Source organism: Diabrotica virgifera, chromosome 1, assembly GCF_917563875.1.
Source record: "Diabrotica virgifera virgifera chromosome 1, PGI_DIABVI_V3a".
NCBI lineage: Eukaryota > Metazoa > Arthropoda > Insecta > Coleoptera > Chrysomelidae > Diabrotica > Diabrotica virgifera.
The window spans coordinates 184,886,404-184,910,839 of NC_065443.1; the positions used below are offsets into that span (position 1 = coordinate 184,886,404).

Here is a 24,436-nt window from a genome sequence, read left to right on the forward strand (position 1 = left end):
AAGGCACGCATGTGAAGGTTTGCAGAATGAACGAAGCGAATTCTTCAATTCACATGAGTGCCTTAAAATTGTACTTTTAACACGTATATTATATAATATTTTTTTTCTACAAACGTGTTAAAAATGCAATAATACAAATTGTACTATTAATATTAATGTTAATAAATGGAAGATAAATATTTTGATGTTTGCTTGCAAAATTTTACATTTCACTTTTAACTGCAGCGCCTTAAAAGTACCTAAAGCACTCAGTGCTTTAAAGTGACATTTTTAAGGCTCCTATGGAGTGCTAAAATTTTGTAGAAAAATTATTTTTTCATATTTAGAAAGACTTAATTCTTTTACAAATTTAAAAAGATAAAACATTTTTCTAGTATAATTAGAGACGAAGTTGGTCCCTCTTATTTTTTTAATTCACAGCAGCTTTGTTTATAACAATTAAAAAATCAAATTAGCCGCATTTGAAAGAACATACTTCAAAGTTTTAATGTGCGAGATATAAAAAAGATTTTCTTTCACTGGAATCGTCCACAAAGCTTCAAAATGTGGTCCTTAAAATCGGCCGGCCTTATAACTTGGGACTGCGACGGGAAGGGGGAATGAGCTGTTAACTCTATCGCTGGTTCCCGTTTATAGATTTCGGCGTTTCTTTTTTTAATTTGTATGTATTTATGCGTGCATTAAGAATATGCATTATTTGAATAAATTATTTGTCATATAAACCATATAATTTTTTTAAAAATTGTTTTTTCAATTTTTTAATAATATTTGAAGTAAATTTAATCACAAAACATAAATATTTATGCCTAATATAATAATATATATTATACTCAGTAAATAGTTTAGTTTTAATAAATTGTATGAAAAAAATATCCCATTCAATTGTTTCTAAAAGTAGTATTATGAGTCATGATATTGAAATATTCCTTCCACACATTTTATTATAAATATGAGGATATCAATGCCCTAAATCTAGCTCCGTTAGCCGATATTTTGTTTTACAAAAATTTAATGAAAAATCCTTTGTAAAAGGTATACATTTTTTTTATTAAAATCCCCTTAAAACTACATTACAGCACGTTTTTGAATTTTATCAAAATCATCATCAGTGTTCGTAACTGGTTAAACCATTTAAATGATATAAAATAATTTTATAATAGCATATTTGCTTAAAATTCCATAAGATGCAAAAATAGTTGCAATTCTTAGGAATTACAGGAAACTAAATACCCTTAAAACGACAACCTTAACAGATTTCGTTGAATGATTCAGCTGGTGTGTTACTTTTGATTTATTGTTTATGAAGTCAACACGTGCGTTTTTTTCTCGACATCGACTTTCTAAATTTACAGGAGTTTCTCTTTTACTTCTTTTCACAACTAAATGGTTTACGTTAGTTTATAAGTTTAGTAAAGGGCGTAAGTGATTAATTTTTCAGAATTTTTCTTATAACGTGATTTATTTGTTGTTAAAATTAGGTGTACTCACATGAGTACAATGGGCGTATGGGAGTACTTTTGATATTTTGGCATATGACATCTGTACATGATTTGAAAGTATTATTGTTCGAAATTTCTATGAAAATAAATACGAAGGTTTAACGAAATATTTTTGTACTTCTAGTTTGCGGTCTGATGTGGATATTGTTACTATTTCTCCAGACCCAAATAAGCTAACTGATGAGCAAAAGTTGAGCATGATAATCTTATAGAAGGAAATTTGACACTACCTAAAGACGTTGTAGAAGAAATTAAAGTTCATTGCTCTTCAGATGAAGACGAAGAATAACGAAGACTTAAAAGATGTACCTTTGGCACTGTGGTTAAAAAGATTATGAGAACAAAAGTGTTTAGGCCCGCAATGGATAAAAACTTGTACAAGTATGGTAGGAACATCAAAGTGGAATGAGCGGTTTGAAATCATTAAACATGAATTACAAGACTTAAATGAAGTTTATTTAGGTTATAATGCCAAATCAGTGTTTATGAAATCTAGACCTTCCGGACATATTCTGCCAACCGTTAGGAAACTTGAAGGAGGATAATTTTTTAAAAAACTCATTAAGGTGATACAGTAGCGATCAACAGGTAGCCAAAACGCAATCCAAGATTGCGGCTGTAATTTTGAATATTTTTTCGAGATATTTGGCACACGTATTCGTAATATAATAAAGAATGGCGGTACAGAGCCCAATTTGAAAAATATATTAATATGTGGAAATTACTCTGTAATTAAATACAATATTAAAAAAACGAGCCTGTACCGCCATTAAGAAGAACAAAAAAATACACTTTCTTCAAATAAACTTTTTTGTCCGATGCCTAGATTTTGTGTCATTTTGGAACTACTAATGAAATAAAAAATTTTGGTAGTTCCAAAATGACATAAAATCTAGGCATCGGATAAAAAAAATATTTGAAGAAAGTGTATTTTTTTGTTCTTCTTAATGGCGGTACAGGCTCGTTTTTTTAATATTATATTTAATTACAGAGTAATTTCCACCTATTAATATATTTTTCAAATTGGGCTCTGTACCGCCATTTTTTATTATATTACGAATACGTGTGCCAAATATCTCGAAAAAATATTCAAAATTACAGCCACAATCTTGGAACGCGTTTTCGCTACCTGTTGATCGCTACTGTTTCCTCTTAAACCATTTAGGTGTGCTCAGTGTCATCAAAGAGCCAGATGGAGTTGTGAAAAGTGTAATATAACTCTATGAATTGAGAGCGACTGTTTTTAAAACTTTTCGTTTAAATTAATTTTTTCTCTTAGATTGCATTACATCCGATTTTCTAAATTCCTTTATTCCTAAAAATCTCAAATAATTATAATTGGCATACTACTGCCCTATTAGATGGCATAATTAGCATTTCTATAATTTAATTCATTTTCTCATACTTTTATAAAAACTTGACAATGGACTATAAATAATCCCCTTGAATACCTTCAACACCATCCCAAAATAAAAAGGGACGATATCATTCATATATCAAATTAGCAAAATCTTAAAGAAAAAAGGCCAATAAGTGGGCAAACACAACCATAGTTTGTTCAAAATGCAAGTATGTATGCGGTAAGCACAGCAAGAAGTCAAAAATGTTTCTGTATCCTACGATGATGCCAATTCCACTGAAGCCGAAGACTCCGAGTAAATTATAAATTCGTAAATTCTTTTAACTGTTCCATTAACATCTAGGAATAATATAAAAGTGTTACTTTTAAATTAGTTTAAATAAAGAAGCACGTTTTCGATTAAATTATGTGTGGACATTTATTGACCCTCCTTGATCCTCGCTGTTTCTACTAAACGGTTGGTCCTGCGAGGGTTAATGCGCTGTAGTGCCCAGTGTACTCATTTGAGTACATATCTATATCTAAGTAATTCTATTTTTTTTTCAAATATAGTATCATTTGAAGTTTTATTACAAATAATATTACCAATAAATACCTAATGCAAAATATATTAATCCTTAAAATCAGTAATTGTGGGCACTAATGGTTAAAAATATAATTGTTGACGTTTGTGTTGAATATTTTGGTAAGATTTGCACAAAGTCTCTATTTGTGAATTTCATAGAATAGTAATTTATGTAACAAGTTCCGAAAGTGATATTTTACGAGACGAGTAGGAAGTTTCCAGGGCGAGCCGTAGGCGAGTCCAGGGCCCGGATTCCGTGCACTGTAGATATCTACACCTCGCTTTCTATCGATGTCAATTTTCGTAAAAATATTTGAATTTTTAGCTTTAATTGAATTATTTTCTAGTTTTGCTAGGTTATACTCTAATTGATGCTGAAGTGACACTTAGTAAAACAAGAAAATATTTGAATTAAAACTAAAAATTCAAATATATTGACATTAATAGAAAGCGATATGCGCAGTGTCAATATATTTTAATTTTTAGTTTTAATTCAAATATTTTCTTGTTTTACTAAGTCTCACTTCAGCATCAATTAGAGTATAACCTAGCAAAACTAGAAAATAATTCAATTAAAGCTAAAATTCAAATATTTTTACGAAAATTGACATCGATAGAAAGCGACATGTAGATATCTACAGTGCACGGAATCCAGGCCCTGGAATCCTGCGAGTCTCGTAAAATCACTTTTGGATCGTGTTACGTACAATATTTTTTCTGCAGCCGTTTTGTATGTTAAAAAGAATATATGGATAAACTTTACTTATGAACTTTTATTAAACACTTTAAAGTTATTCTGGTGAATTCAACATTAGAAAAATCTACTTGTGAATATTATTAATAACACAATTATTATAACAATTATTTACATTGATATTGTTAGAATATCTTCAGAATGACTTCTTCATTTACAGTATGTACATTTTTATCATTGCTCCATTTTTGAAATAAATCGTAGATCAATTTATACCTGTTTCTTGACTTTACCGGCAATAATTTATAAATAGCGGCTTTAGCAGTTTCATTGCCGATTTGCATTTCTTGGAATTGAAAAACGAAAAACTAAGCGAAAACACACGAATCTTAAATGACAAGCGTTGTCATATTAAAATACAAAGTTGATGTTATTGTCAAAGCCGTTACCTAGCTACCCAATATCGTCCCGAAAGTAAAAAAAGCGTCCGGAAAGTGAAAAAATTAGTCCCGAAAGTAACTACTTTCGGCACGAGTTGTGTAAAATGGTACTTTCGATTTAATAAATCATACCGAAAGTTTTATTTTCGGGACGGCTGCAGAAAAAGTATTTTATGTGTTTTATGTCGCATGATTATCTCAAGAAATTAAACCTATGAGATTTCTTATTTTTAAAGCAATATTATAGACTATAGGCAATGCAAAGTTTTAGGAATAATTTATTGAGTGGGATTAATATATATTAAATTAATATAAATATGTATTTTTTACATATTTACTGAAGTAATGCATATTTGTAATCTACGTAAAAAGTACATACAAATTTAAAAAAAACGTCGGAATCCATAAACGGGAACCAGAGATACGGTTCAGCTCCTTTCCCTATCCCATCGCTATCCCAAATTTCAAGGCCGGCCGATTTTAAGGACCACATTTTGAAGCTTTGTGGACGATTCCCTTGAAAGGAAATATTTTTTATATTAGTCACATTAAAACTTTGAAATATGTTCTTTCAAATGTGGCTAATTTGATTTTTTAGTTGTTATAAAAAAAATGCTATGAATTAAAAATAAGAAAGACCAACTTCGTCCTTAATTGTCCTAGGAAAGGTTTTTCTTCTTTTAAATTTGTAAAAAAAAGTCCTTCTAAATATGAAAAACTAATTTTCCTTCGGGTAATTAGTCCTGTCGCCAGGGGGGGTACAACGGCCTCGTTAATTCAGATGGACTTACTCAAGTTTTTTTTATGTATTTTGACCCGTAGAACACGAATTTTTTGGGTAACAGTTGATCCGGATGTCGATAAGATTGTTATAGACCAAGAACTTGAGGAATCAAATAACAGCGATTTTTGGCAAAACAAAACAATATTTTGTATTTTTTGGGCCATTTTAAGTAAAAAATATTTCTACAAGTTTTTTCGTAGGATGCACAGTTTTCGAGATAAACGCGGTTGAACTTTAAAAAAATCGAAAAATTGCAATTTTTGAACCCGAATAACTTTTGATTAAAAAATAAAATAGCAAGTCTGCCTACCGCATTTGAAAGTTTAAGTCAAATTATATCGGTTTTGATTATTTGCATTGGTAAAAATTTATTTTTTTATTGTTTAACAAAGCTATAAACACGTAGGGTTTCCCGTGCTTTTACATGCGTTTTAACGCATGTAACGTAGAAATAGTCTTGATTGCACTAGTACCTATTCTACCTACTCGTTCGATTTTAAATGAGAAATCATAGAAACATCACTCACGCACTAGTTGTTTGTAGCTTTGTTTAACAATAACACAATAAATTTTTAGCAATGCAAATAATCAAAACCGACATAATTTGACTTGAACTTTCAAAGGCGCTAAGCAGAATTGCTGTTTTACTTTTTAATCAAAAGTTATTCGGGTTTAAAAATTGCAGTTTTTCGATTTTTTGAAAGTTCAACCGCGTTTATCTCGAAAACTGTGCATCCTACTAAAAAACTTGTAGAAATATTTTTTGCTTAAAATGACCCAAAAAATACAAAATATTGTTTTGTTTTGCCAAAAATCGCTGTTATTTGATTCCTCAAGTTCTTGGTCTATAACAATCTTATCGACATCCGGATCAACTGTTACCCAAAAAATTCGTGTTCTACGGGTCAAAATACATAAAAAAAACTTGGGTAAGTCCATCTGAATTAACGAGGCCGTTGTACCCCCCCTGGCGACAGGACTAAATGGTTAAAAAGTTATTCTAATTGTTTACAAGCATAAAATTTACCTGATTTTGCAATATTAAAAATTATTTTCGTTAATAAAATTAATAGTAGAAGTCTTTTTCTTTCATAAGCTATCCGTAGTATTACTATAGATTCATAATTTTCTGACGTATATTGTTAAAAAAAATTAATTTGGGAAAGATAAATTAAATACCTTTTAAACTTTTTGACCAATCGCTTTGAAATTTTAAGTATAATTTAAACACCAAAAGTCTCAGCATTCTATCTAATCAGAAGATTCTAACTTTATTTTTAAATAAGTTATGAACATTTATAAAAACCCAAAATGTATGACTTATTCTGCAATTTCCTAAGCAACAAATAAGTACAGAAATACTTAGAGAACGCCATGTTGAAGTTATTTATATGATTTTTAAGTTTTTTACTCTCAAATTTGTTTTAAACTCTTCACTTTTTGATAATACGCGAATAAGCGAAAATTTACTGTTTTTTGATCTTCATTTATTAATAACTATGTATATCAACAAAATCGGCTGCAGGAAACATATAGATTCTTATAATAGAGGTTCACACTATTCAAAAAAATTATTTTTAGCCTGGAGGGGGTTGTGTCACGAGAAAAATCCTATTTCTCTTGACTATTATTTCTATATTTGTTTTAGCTGGTTATTGCCCTATTTCGTGACCGGTTACAAAAGAGAGTTAACCGAAGATGATATGTACAGCCACAGAAAAGTACACGATTCGACCAGACTGGGAGATCAATTAGAAAAATTATGGACAAAAGAAACACTTCATGCAAAGTCACCATCCTTATTAAGATGTATTATAAGGACATACTCCATTCAGATAACAGGCTTGAGCCTCTGTATATTAACAGCTGAATGTTTGAAGTAAGTATTTGATTTTATCGGTGGCGTTAAAAATAATTTTTCTCGTTATTTTACACAATAGAAAATATTTATCAGTTACAATCATATTTACACTAGGGAACTTACAATTTTTGTATTATTGAATAATAATTTTTAGTTTCGTTTAAAAATAAGATTTCCTAAATTTCACCCATCATAACCTCATGATAACTTTACAAATTTAAAATCTTCTGTGTATTTAAATCATTTTAAACGATCTAAAAAGCGCGCGAACCCTTCTGACGTCATATCATATTTTGTAATGTTATTTCTCATGTCTCATGTAAAATTATACACCATTTTGTTTACTTAGGAGTTTAATACAGTTTTAGAAGAGATAGTATTGAATTGTGTGTATGTGTGTTTACTATGGAAAATAAAAGTAAATACTGTGTTGTTTAGTAAAATTGTGTTAAAGTACAACCATTAAAACCTTCAATAAAATATTTATTAGATTATAATTACCAGTCGAAAGAAACGGCGTTTAAAGTGCATACCAAAAGGACATTAAAGTCATTTCAAATCATGCTTAGTCTTCATGTACGCGGGATCATTTGTTTAATTTAAGTATTTAATATTTGTTGCCTGCTTAATAGTTTTTTTAATAAATCAAGTGTATTTGAAACAAAAAGACAAAAAGAAAATATAATTTTTGGTAGGTGTACATTACAGACTGAATGATATTCATCCATACAATATTTTCTTGAACTTTTTTTAACTGTAAAATTAAAATAAACTAATGATGACAATGAAGATTTATATTCAAAATAGGTACGTTATCATACTGGCCTTTAGAAAATCCCTCTAAAATATTATGGAATACCTATATACACACAACGCAAAAGTCTAAGGATATTTTAATAATTTGACAATACCAATGACAGAAATTTCATGACCATATAAATTTGCTTGTACTATAATTGTTGATATAGACACTCACTTCTTATCAAACTATCTTATCAAACAAAATTGTAAAACTGATAGTAATACGTGTTTTAGAATGTTTTTTTATAAGGGACAAAGAAATCGATATTTTTATGTTTTGTTTATTTTTAATTTTAGTCACTTTATACCATCCTTGCTTAATTGGTGAGTTAAAGATATTGTCTTTTTACCATGCAACGACAACATTTAACGTTGGATGAGATGAATAGAGCCGTGGGCCTCCTTCAAGCTGGTATGCGACAAACTCAAGCTGCTGACCAGCTGGGTGTCTCCCAAAGCGTCGTAAGTCGTTTGTGGCGTCGGTTTAGAGACACTGGGAGTCCAGTCGAGCAACATCCAGGACGTGGCTGCTCTACAACCATCGCTTAAGACCGATATTTAATTTTAAATTCCAAAAGACAGCCAACAATCACAGCACCCGAGCTGGTTAATGAATTACAGCTTGCGCATAATGTAACAATTAGCCGCAGTACTGTGAGGAATCGTATCCATGAAGCCAATCTTCGTAGTCGGCGATCACTGAGATATCCACCTCTATCTAGAGGCAATCGCGCTGCAAGATTAACCTGGTGTCAAGAGTTTCAGAATTGGACTAACAATGACTGGGCCACAGTTTTGTTTAGTGACGAGTCTAGATATGGATTTTATCCAGATTCTCATCGGACAAGAGTTTGGAGACGACCCGGAAATGGAGAACGATTACGACATCTTCAAGAAGTGTATGCATACAGAGATGGTACCTTAATGGTATGGGGCGGAACCATGATTGAAGGAAGAACTGACCTCATTTTCCCGCGTGGCTTTCTCAGAAGTCAGCAATATTTGGACACTAGTTTTGAACCTGTTGTGCGCCCGTTTGCTGCTGCTGTTGGAGAAAATTTTTACTTTATGCATGATAACGCTCGACCACATGTTGCCCGTATTATAACAAACTGGTTGGATAACGAGTGTATTGATGTATTGCCGTGGCCAACACAATCACCGGACTTGAATCCCATTGAGCATGTATGGGACATGCTCCAACGAAGAATTACTCCACATATGGGCAATATCTACAATGAGTTTCAATTAAAAGAGCTTCTGAGAGAACAATGGACACAACTACCTCAAGCAGATATTAACAATATGATTCGGAGCATGAACAGTACATGTAGAGCTGTGATAAACCAACGTGGTGGCCATACTTTATTTTAAGTTTATATTTCGTATTTTTGGCATTTTATGGTGGTATGTGAAATATGGGTGATTTGCAATATATTTTTTTGCTCCAATGTTCTGGTTTTTTTTTGCAATTTATGGTTTTTGACATATTAAACAACAATTTAAACTACAAATTTTGTATTACTTTTTTTAAGTTGATTACAGATAAACAAAATACGTCTATTTATATAAATATCCCTAGACTTTTGCGTTGTGTGTAGTTCACAGAGCAACTGTCTAAAGATTTATAAAACTGAAATTCACGATAAAATTATATAAATAAGTGTAAATAGCTTTAATAACTTTATTTATTAAAGCATCTTACAAATAAAATATACATATACAAATTATATACGGTATGTTACATCTTGTTCGTAGCATTGCAAGTGACGTTTCATAAGCCGGCGGATGTGTGCGTTGACATAGACAGGCACACTGTTGCCAACCTTCTTATTAAAGGCCACTTCATATGCTTACTTGTGACATCTATCTCTTTACTCCTTTTAACAAACCTAACCTACGTTTACATTTCAAAGATCAACACTGCCTTCCGGGTTAGCGAGATCGTTGGATTCGAACGACAGTTCAATAAGTGACAGCTGAGCTGTCGACCGTTCTAACGATTTTCATTACATTCTTTCACCTTTGATCCGTCCTTTGTAATTGGTTGGGTGGGAGGTTCTGAATTGGAAACTTGCCGCAATTACATCATGAAAAAGAGAACAAGTGATTTCAGACAGCTGTTCGAATAGTGACAGTCGAATGGTTGTTTGAGGTTATGTGTCTCTTCTCTCGAAATCTCTAAATAAATCAATATGTGCGGTTGGGTTTGGAATTTGGACTTTCCCGGTCAGACGTAACAAAACAGAAGACGACGTTGACAATCTATTTTTGACGCTGAAAAAATCAATTTCTAACGACTTTGGTCTAAATTTTCTTACAATTGATTAAGGTTGGATAGGGAGGACCTGACTCAGTTTTAGTATCTGGTTTTAATTAGCTAATAACAACAAAAATAACTGTCATAATTATGTATACACACAAAAGACAAGGTCAAATATGTATCCTTATTTTCACTGAGCACTAGTGCACCTATTTCGGTAAGAATTGCTTATTCTATCTTTAAGCATATTTGTAAAGAATGTTCTTCTTTGTAGCAAGTCCTGAAGAAGCCTAAAATCAATAGGCGAAAGCTTGACAAAAATAAAAGGCACTCACTTCGAAGCACCAGTCTTTCATTGCTTTCTCAGTAACAGGGTTCTTCCCAGCTGTTATCTCAGTACTTATAATATATATATATATATATATATATATATATATATATATATATATATATATGTATATATATATATATATATATATATATATATATATATATATATATATATATATATGTCTTCATATCAAGGCGAGATCCGTTTGTATCATAAGCTATACAAGATGAGATCCGTTTTGCAAGGCGAGATCCGATTTTGGATCTCACCTTGTATTCACGTGTATATAGTGACATCTCGATGTAACAATGGTTAGGGTACAAGGAAATCGATTTTTGTCTGGACCTCATTTTGCACCCCTTTTGGTGAATTTTATATTGCAGTGGTTCCACTAAATCCGCTGTAGAGGGCAGCGCGCGCGATCCGCTGTGTATATGGTAAATATATATTTTGCAGACAACTCGAGATCCGGTAAATTTGGAAACATCGCAAATGAATTTCACGGTCAGCTCTCTCACTCGGCTTGTGTCTAGCTTGAATAAGAATGTTTACATTATTTAAGGGCTCTGTCCAGAAAGGCGATTGTCAAATATCTCGAGAATTAGACGGCATATCGAAAAAACTTTGGAATGCTTTTTGAATGGTTTTTCAAAATCTATATACTTATGCAAAAGCAGGGTTCTTATTCTGCCTGCGAAAGCGGTGGGTGTAGCAACTTTGAATTTTCAACTGAAACACTTTATTTTTAATTAAATAGTTGAAATTTAGAATTAAAAATACACAACTTTTGTTTGAATCGATAATAGCTTCTTTAATCCAGTCGGAAGAGCTTCAAAATCGTCGTTTTGATGACATTTTTAGGGTTTAGGGGTACCTCAGGTAGTTAGCTTAAAACGTAAGAAATAAATTTGAATAGTTAATGTTTATTGATAAACAAAGCTCCAATTCTATTTTACTTCAACTCATTTTAAGGCTATTTCAATACACTAATCGGTTCTTTTTTCAGTTTTTTGGTAAAACATTGTAAAAAATTCTTAAAATCGGCTATCTTTCATTTAAATTGTCAATAAATAATTAAATTGAGAAAATATTGGTCAGATTTACATAAATTTTGTTATTCCGTCCATATAGAAACTAAAACAATTGTTACGTAGTTACACTGAGTGTCATAAAAACCGTGTATTTTTACTCATTTCTTTGAGCTATTTCACGTAATATCGAGATATAAGTTGTATTTTTTACATAAGTTATATTAACGTTAAACTGACTTAATTTATAGTTTTATAAGCAACAATTAAGTATAGCGAAATTTATAAAACCTTGTTTAAATTGTTTTACATGCTCTATAATGCGGTTATCTTAAATTTTGTTTTGAATGTTTTTCTTCTTACTGGTAGACAAAAAATGGCAAAATGTGCATTTTTGACATCAAATTGTTGATAACCAACATAGTTACTACTCAAAATATTAAAAAAAACTAACCGTCGGTATAACAGGTTGCCTGGAAACCAGATGCAGAACAGTACCATAAATGTTTTAGACTTTTTAACACTTTCTTTAAGTGAAATTTAAAATCATTTACCACCCATGTACACTCATTACGGAATCTGTTACAAGAATTTCAGCGATTTCAGCCATTTTTTCAAAATTTATTTGGATTTTCTCTAGTAATCCTTCCAAAAGACAATACATAGATGGTGAATACCTTTTACACCAACTTCAAGGAGGGTAATTTATACAGGTACATACCTGGAATTATTATATGGACCGTTCACTCTTGTTAGAGTATAGTTCGGTCAAATATGAGCTCTTTTAATCCATTTCACGCGGTAAATTAGTCCGCTTTTCCTTTAGGTCTTAGTTCATAGGTTGTGATGTTTTTTTGTCCTCTCTACTATCTTCTTCCACTCTCTCCGGTCCTGAATCTTTTCTCTCCAGTTTGCAATTTCCATATTTGATATATCGTCTAGCAGTTGATCTTCCCATCTAATTTTTGGTCTTCCTCTTGGTCTATTTTTTACTGGTTTCCAGTTCATTATCTTCCTGATCAGTTCTTCTACCCCTCTTCTTTGTGTGCCCAAACCATCTGAGGCTTTGTGCTTTAATGAATTTTACTATATCTTCTCCTTTATTTATATTTATTATTTCATGGTTCATCAGCTTTCAATATTCCCCTGTTTCTGTCTTTACTGGGCCATGTATCCTTATAATTTTTCTCTCAATTATTTTTAACTTTTCTTCGTCCTTTTTCGTAAGGCACATTACTTCTGCTCCATAGGCTATCACTGATCTGATTGCTGCTGTGTATATTTTTGATTTTGTTTTTTTTGCTCAGGTTTTTGTCCTTGAGTAGTTGGTGATATTTCCAATATACTCTATTACCTGCTTTAATTCTGTCGTTTATCTCTATACTCCTTCCGTTTTTGCCGTCCACCATCACCCCCAGGTATTTGAAGCAATCTACTCTCTGGAATGTATTTTCACCTATCTTTATTTCTGCTATTCTGTTTACATTGTCTCGTGTGCTTATATAGTCCAGGGCGGATCTGTTTTGAGATGGACGTTGAGAGGTGACTCAAATTTTTTTGCAGAAATTGTTTGAAAATAAATCAAATAATAATATTTGAGTTATCCTCCCTCTCAAAAAGGTCCGGAACATTGTTTAAATAATCAAAATGTCAAGAATTGAAGAAAATATTCGATTTTTTTCTTCGTTTTTTGATTATAACTTTAAAAGTATTCATTTCCGAGAAAAGTTGTACTGACATAAAAGTTGCGTAATTCAATTTACTACAATATGGAATTGGTTAAAATTTAAAAAAATAGTCACCCTAGTTGCAAAATAGCAATAATTGCGAAAAAACCATACAAAAACAAGTATTCGCATTTTACGTTTTTCAACCATTTATGCTACACTTAGGACCTTCATATTTCACCCAAAAAAACTTTATGATACAGTAAAACAATACTGTAAATTTCATTAAGATCGGTTCAATAGATTTTGCAAAATAAATTTTGCAATACAGCTTTCGCAAAAAAAATTCATTTTTTCAAAATGTTACAGGACTGAAAATAAAGCAGATGGCAAGTTGAATTTTTTTTTGCTTATAAAAGTGTACTGTACCTTTCATTTGCAATTTTCAAAATTAAAATCGATTAATTACCACGGCGTCAGAAATTTTTTGAAATAAACAATAATTTTTGGTGCTACGCGCAGGACAGCGGTGTTCGATTCACACAGGTTGATTTCCACCAAAATTTCTTCCAATCTTTATCTAATAAATTATTTTCTTACTCTATATTTTGTTGTATTTTAATTTTTTAATTCCACAAAAATCAAACTAATTTTATTATTGTTTGTGAAATATTGTTTAAACAATTGCATATGTTTAAAAATAATAAACTTTTATTATTTAAGTTAAAATATATGAACAAAGAAAGTTTTTGCTAATAAAAGTGTTATTTCAAAGGATAGAGTATGTGTTTTTATTTTGCAATAAACAAATTTATTTATTTATATCGAAATGTCATAAAAATTAAAATGTATCAATCATTATCAAAGGTCATTGGAATGATCAATCAGAGCAACCTATCCGCTGTCCTGCGCGTAGCACCAATAATTAATGTTTATTTAAAAAAATTCCTGACGCCGTGGTGTTAAGCGATTGTAATTTTGCAAAATTGCAAATGAAAGGTACAGTACACTTCTATATGCAAAACAATTTTTAACTTGGTATCTGCTTTATTTTTAGTCCTGTAACATTTTGAAAAAATGAATTGCTTTTACGAAAGCTGGATTGCAAAATTTATTGAACCGATCTTAATGAAATTTACAATACTGTTTTACTGTATCATAAAATTTTTCAGGGTGAAATATGAAGGTCCTCAGTGTAGCATAAATGGTTGAGAAACGTAAAATGCGAATACTTGTTTTCGTATGTTTTTTTCACAATTATTGCTATTTTACAACAAGGGTGACTATTTTTTAAATTTTTAACTAATTCTATATTGTAGGAAATTTAATTACGCAACTTTTATGTCAGTACAACTTTTCTCGGAAATGAATACTTTTAAAGTTATAATCAAAAAACCAAGAAGAAAATCGAATTTTTCCTTAATTTTTTGACATTTTGATTATTTAAACAATGTTCCGGACCTTTGAGAGGGAGGATAACTCAAATATTATTATTTGATTTATTTTCAAGCAATTTCTGCAAAAAAATTTGAGTCACCTCTCAACGTCCAAATGTACTAATATTTTTACAGATGCGTCCTGGTCTAATAAGATATTTTGTTTTATTCTGATTGATTTAGTCCTCTCGTCTTTGCTTCTCTTACCAGGGTTAAAAGTGCCTCTTCTAGTCTTTTTTTATCTCGTGCTACCAGTCCCAGTTCATCTGCATATCCTATGATCTGTGTTGAGCTTTGAATAATTGTCTTTTTCAGCCCTGTGTCCCTAATTACTCCTTCTAGAGCGATATTAAATAGTGTCGTTTGTTGTTGACAGACTGTCTCCTTGTCTTACTTCAAGTTTTATTTTGATGTCACTTGTATCGCCCTCATTAGTTTTAACTTTTGCTGTTGAGTCTTTTATTGTCATTTTAGTTAGTCTTTTTTTCAGCATTTTTTTCATTTCTTTTAATAATTGTTGTCTGTATAAGCTGTTGAAGGCCTGTTGGAAGTCGATGAATAGTATGTGTAATTCTATGTCATGTTCATAGCTTTTTTCAATTGTTTGTGTCAGTACGTGTATTGCATCTATTGTTGATCTTCCTTTGATCTATTGTTCTAAAACCCTGTTGATATGGTCCTATAATTTTTTCTGTGTATTGATTTAGTCGGTTTCTTATAATTGTGGTCAATATCTTATACGTTGTATTTAGTAGCATAATTGGTCTGTAGTTGCAGCACTTAGTTGGATCCCCTTTCTTAAAGATTGGTGCGATGTGTCCGTTTTTCCATTCTATGGGCATGCTTTCGTCCTTCCAAATTGTAACCATTAACTTGTGCATTCGCTTCATGAGCTCCTCTCCGCCGTTGATGATCAGTTCGTTGTTGATTTCATCTGGCCTTGGCGTTTTGTTTACTTTTAGTTGTTTTAATACCTCCATGAATTCCTAATAAGTAGGTGCGACTTCCTCTTCATCTCTGTTATCTCTTATATCCTCATCCTCTGAGTATGCCTTATTGTCGTTTTTGTATAGGTCCGTGAAATGTTTTTCCCAATCTTTTTTGTTTATTTTTGGGACAGATTTTTTGGTACTGTGTTGTTGTTTTATCTATTCGAACAATTTCTTGTTGTCTTTATTATTCGTTTCTAATTCTTGCATTTGTTCAGAGATCCATGTGTTCTTCTTTCTTCTATAGAGTTTCAATGCTTCTTGTTTTTCTTTTCTATATTGGCCCAGTTGTTCCTGTTCGGCACTTTGTAGCCATTTGTTTCTTGCGAGGTGCTTCAGTTGACTTTTTTGGTGACATTCCTCATCAAACCATTCTTTCGATTCTTTGTTTTTTTGGAATCCTATTATTTGTTCTGCTGTCTTTACTATGCTGTTCTTTATGTTTTTCCATTCTCCTTCTATTTCTATGTGCTCGTACTGACCCAATTTCTGTTCCAGTTGTTCTGTATATTGTTGCTTTGTTTCTTGCGTTTTCAGATTGGCTATATTCCATCTCCTCCTTTTTCCTTCCTTATGATTATTTGCTTTGATTATTTTCATCTTAAGTTTTGCTATCAACAATATGTGGTCAGTGCCTCCATTTGCCCCTCTATATGACCTTACGTCTTGTACTATTTGTGTCCACTTTTTCGAAATTAGAGTATGATTTATTTGGTTTCCATCCATTCTTCCTGGTATCATCCATGTTATTTTGTTTTCTTTTTTATGTTTATGCCCAGTACTAACTATATATGTATTTGTTGCTGCTGCTAGGTTGCAGATTTCTCCTCCATTATCATTTGTAGTTTCATGAATGGTTTCTTTGCCAGCTACATTACGATTATAGTCCTCCTTTCCGATCTTTGCATTGAAATCACCCAATATTATTAATATGTCATTCCTCGGAATATTTTCACAGGTTTCTTCCAGGATGTCTTAGAATTCTGTTTTATCTTCTTGGTTTGCTTCTTCGGTGGGTGCATAGCAATTGACTATCGAGATGTGGGCTTGTTTATTTTCTTATGTAAGATATCCTTTCATTAACTGCTTTGAATTGTATCAGTTTTTCCCTCATTTTTTTGTTCACCATAAATGCCGTACCATTCGTTCCCTGTTTGTTTTCCCCCGAATAATACATGCTAAAGTTTTTCTTCTCAATTTTTCCTTCTTTCTTCCATCGTATTTCCTGTACGGCTAGGATTTCTAGTTGGTATTTTTTCATTTCAAGAGCTATTTCTTGCATCTTACCTGCTGCCAGCATGGTTCTAATATTCCAAGAGCCCATTCTAATGGGTTTTGTTCTTTTCTTCTTATTGAGATTCTTTCTTTATTTTGTGTGCGTTATTTTGTTTTCGTTAACCGTTTGCATTTCCTAGTCTTTTTTTGCCATGTCAATATCATATTTCAGCCGCTGTTCTTCGTTTATTAGTTTTTTAAATTTTCTATCAGCTGTTCTCTCTGTTCGTCCCATATCTAGATTTTGCCATTCACTATTAATTTCTTGTAGCCGATTTTCGTTTGCTTACCTTTGCTTCTTTCGTCCTTTGCTATTTTAGTTATTTCCTTTTGTATTTCTTTTTCTTTCGATGTCCAATCGTTGTTTATATAGATACGATCTTTATGCTGTTTTAGTTTACGTTTCTTGTTTAGGATTTCCATTTTATCCGTGAGGGCTTCTGTTTCTATTGCGCATACTGTTTCTCCTATTTTTTTGCACTTCTTAGTTTTATTTGTATTTGCAACTCTTGGGCTCTGAAATTTTCCATTTCTTCTTTTAATTTTTTATAATCATTTGTTTCTACTTTCAACCCAGTTACGATCAAGCTTTTCTTTTTGCTAAATTTCTCCAGTTGCTCCATTCATTCATGTAGCTGTTTTACTTCTTTTTTTAGTTTTTGTTTCTCTGCTTTTACACCCATTAACTCTTTATTGGTTTTTTGTTATTCTTTCCCTATTTGCTTTATTTCCTGAAGCATTTCATCGTTTTTATTCATTAGCTCTTTCATTATTGTAATCATAACATTTTCCATGTCTTCCTTGTTTTCGTTGCCTGCTTTGCTTGGTGACCGTTTTTTAATTTTACTTCTATTAAAACAATCATCCAAGTTTTCTCTTTTGCGTTTCGTTTCATCATCGGTTTCACTTCCTGTGACATTTTTTCCATTTTCTAGGAGTGCAGCGCTAAATACCTGGAATACCGATATTAGATTATCAACAATACTTAAAAAATGAAAGTTACCAATTCACCGGTAGTTAATGCGTTATTTAAAAATTACCTGCGCACCAGAGTTGCCAGTTGGTCTGTAATTAGGATGGGGATTAAAATAGATACGAATTCACCGGGACCCGGAAATATGCACGCCCTGATATTCTAGTTACGTAAGCTCGTCCGATTGGCGCATGACGTTAACAACAGAGTAAAGCATAGTCCCGTCTATGCGTTCGTAATACGAACGCGAATGAAATTTGAGAATAGTACAAATGAATGAATTATGACTAAAAGAAACTAAGTGATTTTTATAGTTTAGAGGAAAATTATTAAACTATTTACTTTTATTTAAATTGATTTTCAGTTATTTGTAAAGTTCCCAGTTTCTTGATTATATTGGTATCCGGAAAATAGAAATATTCATATAATCGATATCTACTAAAATTATTATATTTCGTTAGTTGGCAAAAATTGATTCGTGGCCTACACATTAGTAAATATAATTTTTACCAAGGGGAAGAAAAGCCTCAAAATAAAACCATAAATTTAATGGATTGATAAAAAAACAAAATTTTTTACTTTTTAAATAATGTATTTCATCAGATTTAAGTAAGAGGCTTGGAAAAGACAAAAATAAGTTTTAAAGTTTTCATGCCATGCACTTTATTTAAATTTTGTGCATGTGAAATAGACGTACATACAGCAACTATGTAGCAGTTTTCATAATTTTTCTTTTACGCAATGTCAGGTTGTTAAGAGACTTGTTTAATTCTTTAATTCGGAAGTACATCCGAGACCTAAAAAATAACTTGTTCGCTTTGTTAGAACAGTCTACAGTTACACTTTTAGATATAAGGTTTTCTAAATAATTTTTAGTTACCAAAATGGAATCACCAATTATGTGGAAGGAAAAATTGTCTCCAGTTACTTAATATATGACAAGAGAGTGTCTGATGGTTTACATAAACCACACTTACTCAAATGATCAACCCACGTGTACGTTGAAACATCTTCGGATTGAATACTGGAGTCCTTCAATTTATGGCAGATATAACCAGCCAAATTCTCCAAACCATCATACTCGAGGTCACTAATGTTTTTTCATTCTAACTCTCATTGAAAACTTGAAAATCCACAACTGTTTCGTTGTTAGAATCCAGCCTTTGGATCAATTGTCCAGAAATTGGTAAATCTGGGATGTCGTCTGTTTAAACGTTCGAAAATTCGTTCCGTTGTCTCTCCTACCCGTATATAACTTTTATAAAATAAAATAAAGCTTTTTGTTAACACTTTAAAAAAATTTTAATGGGTTTTCCCCGAAAAGAGCTTCATTTTTTGGTACTATGTATCACGTTAAAATATTTGATTTGGAATTTGAAGGATAATATCGTCTTTTTTATGAGCTACAAATTTACTTTTACTGGTTCTATAGACTAAGAATATACCATTTTTTCGTTTTTTATATGCTACATTTTTTCCAAGAATATTTTTTCGATATAATACTTACTTTTTGAGTATTTGCGAAAAACCGCCGAAAAACGTGTTTTTTTTTGTTGAAAAGTAAATATTTTTAGTCGCAAGTGACTCTAGTACCTACTACTAAATTAACCTAGTACCTAAGTTAAAAAAAACTCTATAGAACAAAAGTTGCTTAAACTTAGTCAGATCTGTTTCCGGACTTATTTTAAACATATATTTTTTCACCCTCCAAGTAAAAGCAATCAACGGCACAAATTCAACTTTGAAGTGGGGGATGGGTAGAATCTAAATCCAAATTTTCATGCAATTAGGAGTTGACCCTGAAAATTATGTGTGTTTCTTTTTATCTTTTAAATCATTTTACTTAAAATCATTTTTTAACTATCAAATAATAATTACATATTGAGTTATTTTATTTTTTAAACTTTAATAATATTTATAAAAAATTTTACTTTCTTGTAATGTATTTTTAAAACAAGCAGTATTTTTAAAAAAACATTTTACAAAAATCTTTTCCCCTCTAAGTGTGCCATGATTAATATGTTAATTATAAAGATACTTATGAACAATATACTCCAATAATTAATTTCCTATTGGTGGATCTCGGGTTGTCCTCGATTTAGTCGGATCTCGCCTTGATATGAAGACGTATATATATATATATATATATATATATATATATATATATATATATATATATAGTTTTTGGTTAATTGTCTTCTTAATATATATATATATATATATATATATATATATATATATATATATATATATATAACAAAACTGGTAGGATTATCGACCGAAACGTAAATAACAATTTATTGTAGTGGTGTAACGGTTATGCGGTCTGTTATTTGAAAAAAACTCTTTTTTCTTTTATTTCTCTATATTTCGCTGATTTTTGTCAGCTTCATCAGGAGACAACTAAAATATGATTCAAATTTTGTATAAATATAAGATGAGAATAAACAATGAATTACTTACAGATTTAGAGTTAAAAATATTTAAAAAGGTTCTTGTACATAATATGTTCAAAACAGTACTAACAATATTAGTTAAAAGCAACTTGATCATTAGTAATGAAATATAAAAAGCAAACATAAAAACAACTAAGAAACAATTAAAACACAATAAAATTACACATTAAAAATATACAGGATGATTTAAAATATAATTGTAAACAGAAAAATGATTTTAACATACTAAGAATATTACAGTAGATATTGCTCAACTGTCCCGTGTCTGCCTTGTAGTTTACTGCATATTTTTCTTTATTAATATGACACATTTCTAAGAACAATCTTTTCTTGTAATTATTCTCTTGCTGTAGAACCCTGACATTTGAGTAGTCAAATTGATGCTCAGTCTTTAAATAATGGTCAACTGCTGCACATGTATTCTTCTTTTTTGTACAGTCACTTTTGTGCTGTGTAACCCTTTGTTTTAGCCATTGAGAAGTTTGGCCAACATAACAGCTCTGGCCATCCAAACAAGGCAGTTTGTAGATAACATTAGTTTTATTCACAGTTGGTGTCTTGTCTTTTACTTTAGAAAACAGTTGTCGGTTTTCTAACAAATTATATTGAACACTTTTGATGTTGGTAAATTGTTTAAATAAAGTAGTCACAGAAGGGGTTAAATGTTTTATTAATTGTAGTTTTTTTATATCGGATTGTTGGTACTGCACCGATATCAGGTTTAGTATAAGTCAGTACTTATACTAAAGTAAAGAAAGTCTTATAGGTATTACTAAAAAATTTTAATTTTTTTGGAAATGGCGTATGTTTCATTTTTCACTATTTCCTAAAAAAATCTAAAGGGTCTTCTTATTTTCATTGTAACTTGCTTAAATTGGATGATATCAACTTCATCCGTAGCTCACTTGTTAAGTATTGCTGAGTACTTTGACAAGCGTATATTAAATCTGTTTGCCGGAGGTAAAGGACACTATGTCACAAATTTGTAATTTTACAGAAGAAGCATTTTAAGTTTATTTTTGTGTTTCTTTATTCACAGAATGTATGTTAATACATATTATGTCACAATCTCTTGTCTAATTTATTCTTCAGGTTATTAACTTTCAAAATTATTGTATTATTTAAAACACATATTGTGATAATAAACTTGATTTATTTTTAATAAAAAAAGAATTTAAAACACAATGTAGTTGACGTAGTGCTGTTTACCACTTAAAAATCTTTTGGGTCATGGTACTAGATGTTTACTAAAAATGCATTATACAATGTTAAACTTTAATTTGTTTCTCCTTCATGACAAACATTACAGTGTAAAATGATAATATGATAAAACATGATAGTATGATAATACATAATATTTTACCCTGCTTGTTTAATAGTGGATTTATTTTGTTACTTCCTTCAACCATGTGGGCATAAAACCCTATACGCTCTGAGCTTCGCTGGTGTCGCTCCTAGCGGTTATTAATTCAACTTTTACCGGTAATTTTTTAATTGATTATTTAATTGTTATTGCTTAATATTTACAACGCAAAAAAGTAATTAAATTGTAATTGTTATTGCTTAATATTTACAACGCTAAAAAGTAATTAAATTGTAACAGATTTTTTTTTAAGATTTTGCTAATCATTTTGACGTTCTATTGATAAAATATGAATTTTTTACTTCGTATACTTTCACAATTATCGTGTAGATGGCGCTAAGATTAATTTATAATTACATATTACGGAACATTAAAAAAACTGAAATTCAGTATTTAAGACGTAAGTATATTTAAGGTAAAAATATACACCAAAGCTTTGACCAACTAATATTTTTTATAATTAATGTTTTTAATGTTAATTTTAAATTAATCACTTTGACATTTATGTCAAATTTCCGGTAAACGTTTACAGACTTGCCACTACTGGCGTTCGCGAATTTGTAAATATCCCCTCTACGTACGAGCTCACAGCGTATACCTATATATTTTACAAAAGCAATGTACATAGAGATACAGTTGAGTCCGCGAGTCTTTACCCGTGCGTCATCATTTAAAGCATAAGAAATAAGTCGGAAATCTATTTCACGCAACAACAAGTGACAGCAAGTGGCTGCTGTTCCGATTACGGGTTTTATTATAAAATTTGACGTTATCAAATATATAGAATGTCAAATGTAAGTTTTGCTTCAAAATTTTTGTGCAGAATTACAGCTATGTTTGAAGTAGCTTAATAAATTTTTTATAATTATTGAGTAACAAATAAATAATCAATTTATAAAAAAATTCAATAACATATTTTATTTTTGTTATTTTATTCACTTTGACGGAAATCTAAACACAATCATTTCTTTACTGTGTGAATGACGTTAGCTTTGTATGTTTTAAATATTAATTGCCAAAATATAATTATTTACCTTAAAATTTCAAAGCCCAATATAAAATTAGTTGTGAAAACAACTGTTTGTGTAATATAAAGAAACTTCAAAACGCAAAAATTCGACAAAAATCGCAAAAAATTCAACTGACTGACAGCCATAAAAGTAAACAAAGCAGAAACGTCAAACAAATTGTGCTTAAAATATGAAAACATACCGAATCGTCTTTTTTTGTACCTATCTCTTTTCAATGCACTGAGTCTAGATGGTTCATAAAAATAACATGTGTTTTTACTTAATAACAAACGGCAGCTGGTTTGTCATGAGTTTCATGCGTGGAAGAGAATGATGCTAGATAAAATGTATGTGTTTTATCTCGCCAGGTATTAATGACGCACGGGTAAAGACTCGCGGACTCAACTGTATAGGGTTTCATGTCCACATGGTGCCCTCTGCCTCTAAACAAAATGTGACATGATACTTTTTATAAAGTGCTTATCTTTGTTATTTTATAAAGTAGAACATAGTGCTTTATACCTCTGTGTGGAGAATTAAAAGCTCATTATAACTGCAGTATAATCCCAATATTGACAAAAATGGACATAGTGCCCTTTACATGCATCGTTTTTCGTTATTTGGGCTTGAATAATTGGATTTGAGTAATCTCCGAAAAAAAAATACATTCAATTACCTATAGCTCGCTTTGAATTAATAATAAAAGGTTTTTCAAAGCTTCAATTTTGGTAATGATAACTTTTTTGTAAAGATTTACAATGTTTACGTGATTTATGAAAAATCGCTTCAAAACATTCATTTTTTGACGAAAAATTAAAATTTTTGATCTATAATAACAAACTCCAAAAGCATTGATTTATTTTAATAACTTTATATAGGTAAAAAATTTTGCTTATAATTTGTCCTTCTAACGACTTTTGAAGTTTATTTTTAATAAAATAATTTTCACCCCGGAGAAGGGGTGGTACCCACCCCCAGGGTAAAAGCGCAAGGTGGAACTATGTAGTCACCTTTATTTCTTGAGGTATCCTCTAAAAACACCTCTAATTTTCTTGAAAATCGATGAAAGTTCACCGAAATTCAAGGTAATAGTTTATTTTTACCTTCAGTGACTGCACTAAGTATACAAAAGAAATTGCAATTTAATTATCTAAATGCGCGTATTTTGGGAGTTCATAAATTATTAAACGATACGTAGTCGCCAAATAATTAATTTAATTCATTTTAATTACAACTCTCGCTTAAGCCGGGAAGATGGGGTGGTTTCCTGGCGAAAGGCTTGTAGCTCAATAATCGAAATGCGCGTTATTTTATTCTTAGAATATAATATAAGCTATACAAATCATATAGGCGATACCATATATTTTAATTTTTTTCAGCATGTTTCTCTTAAGTTAAATCAATTAAAGGGTTGTTTGTGGGTGAACAGGATGAGCTTAAATATCTAAACTATATCACTTGGAGAGCTCATAGATAGCTCGTAATTTTGCCGCAAAGATCGATTCAATATCCCTATTTTTAAGTAGTGGGGGGGCAAAGCGCAACACTAAAATATTAAATTCCTGCGCAGTGTAACGAGCTCAAAATTTTTAAAATTGCGGAATATGAAAGCTCATAATTAGCTCATAAATCAGCGCTATT

The 24,436-nt window shown here is 30.9% G+C and overlaps 1 protein-coding gene across 2 annotated transcripts in view; it reads left to right on the top strand.

Moving 5' to 3' along the window:
* LOC126881687 (probable multidrug resistance-associated protein lethal(2)03659) overlaps positions 1–24,436 on the top strand; it is a 463,648-nt gene that overhangs the window by 106,625 nt on the left and 332,587 nt on the right. For both annotated transcript variants that reach the window (XM_050646099.1, XM_050646105.1), the window contains one exon: positions 6,991–7,221. In XM_050646099.1, the coding sequence (XP_050502056.1) occupies positions 6,991–7,221 (231 nt within the window). The remainder of the gene's footprint in view (positions 1–6,990; positions 7,222–24,436) is intronic.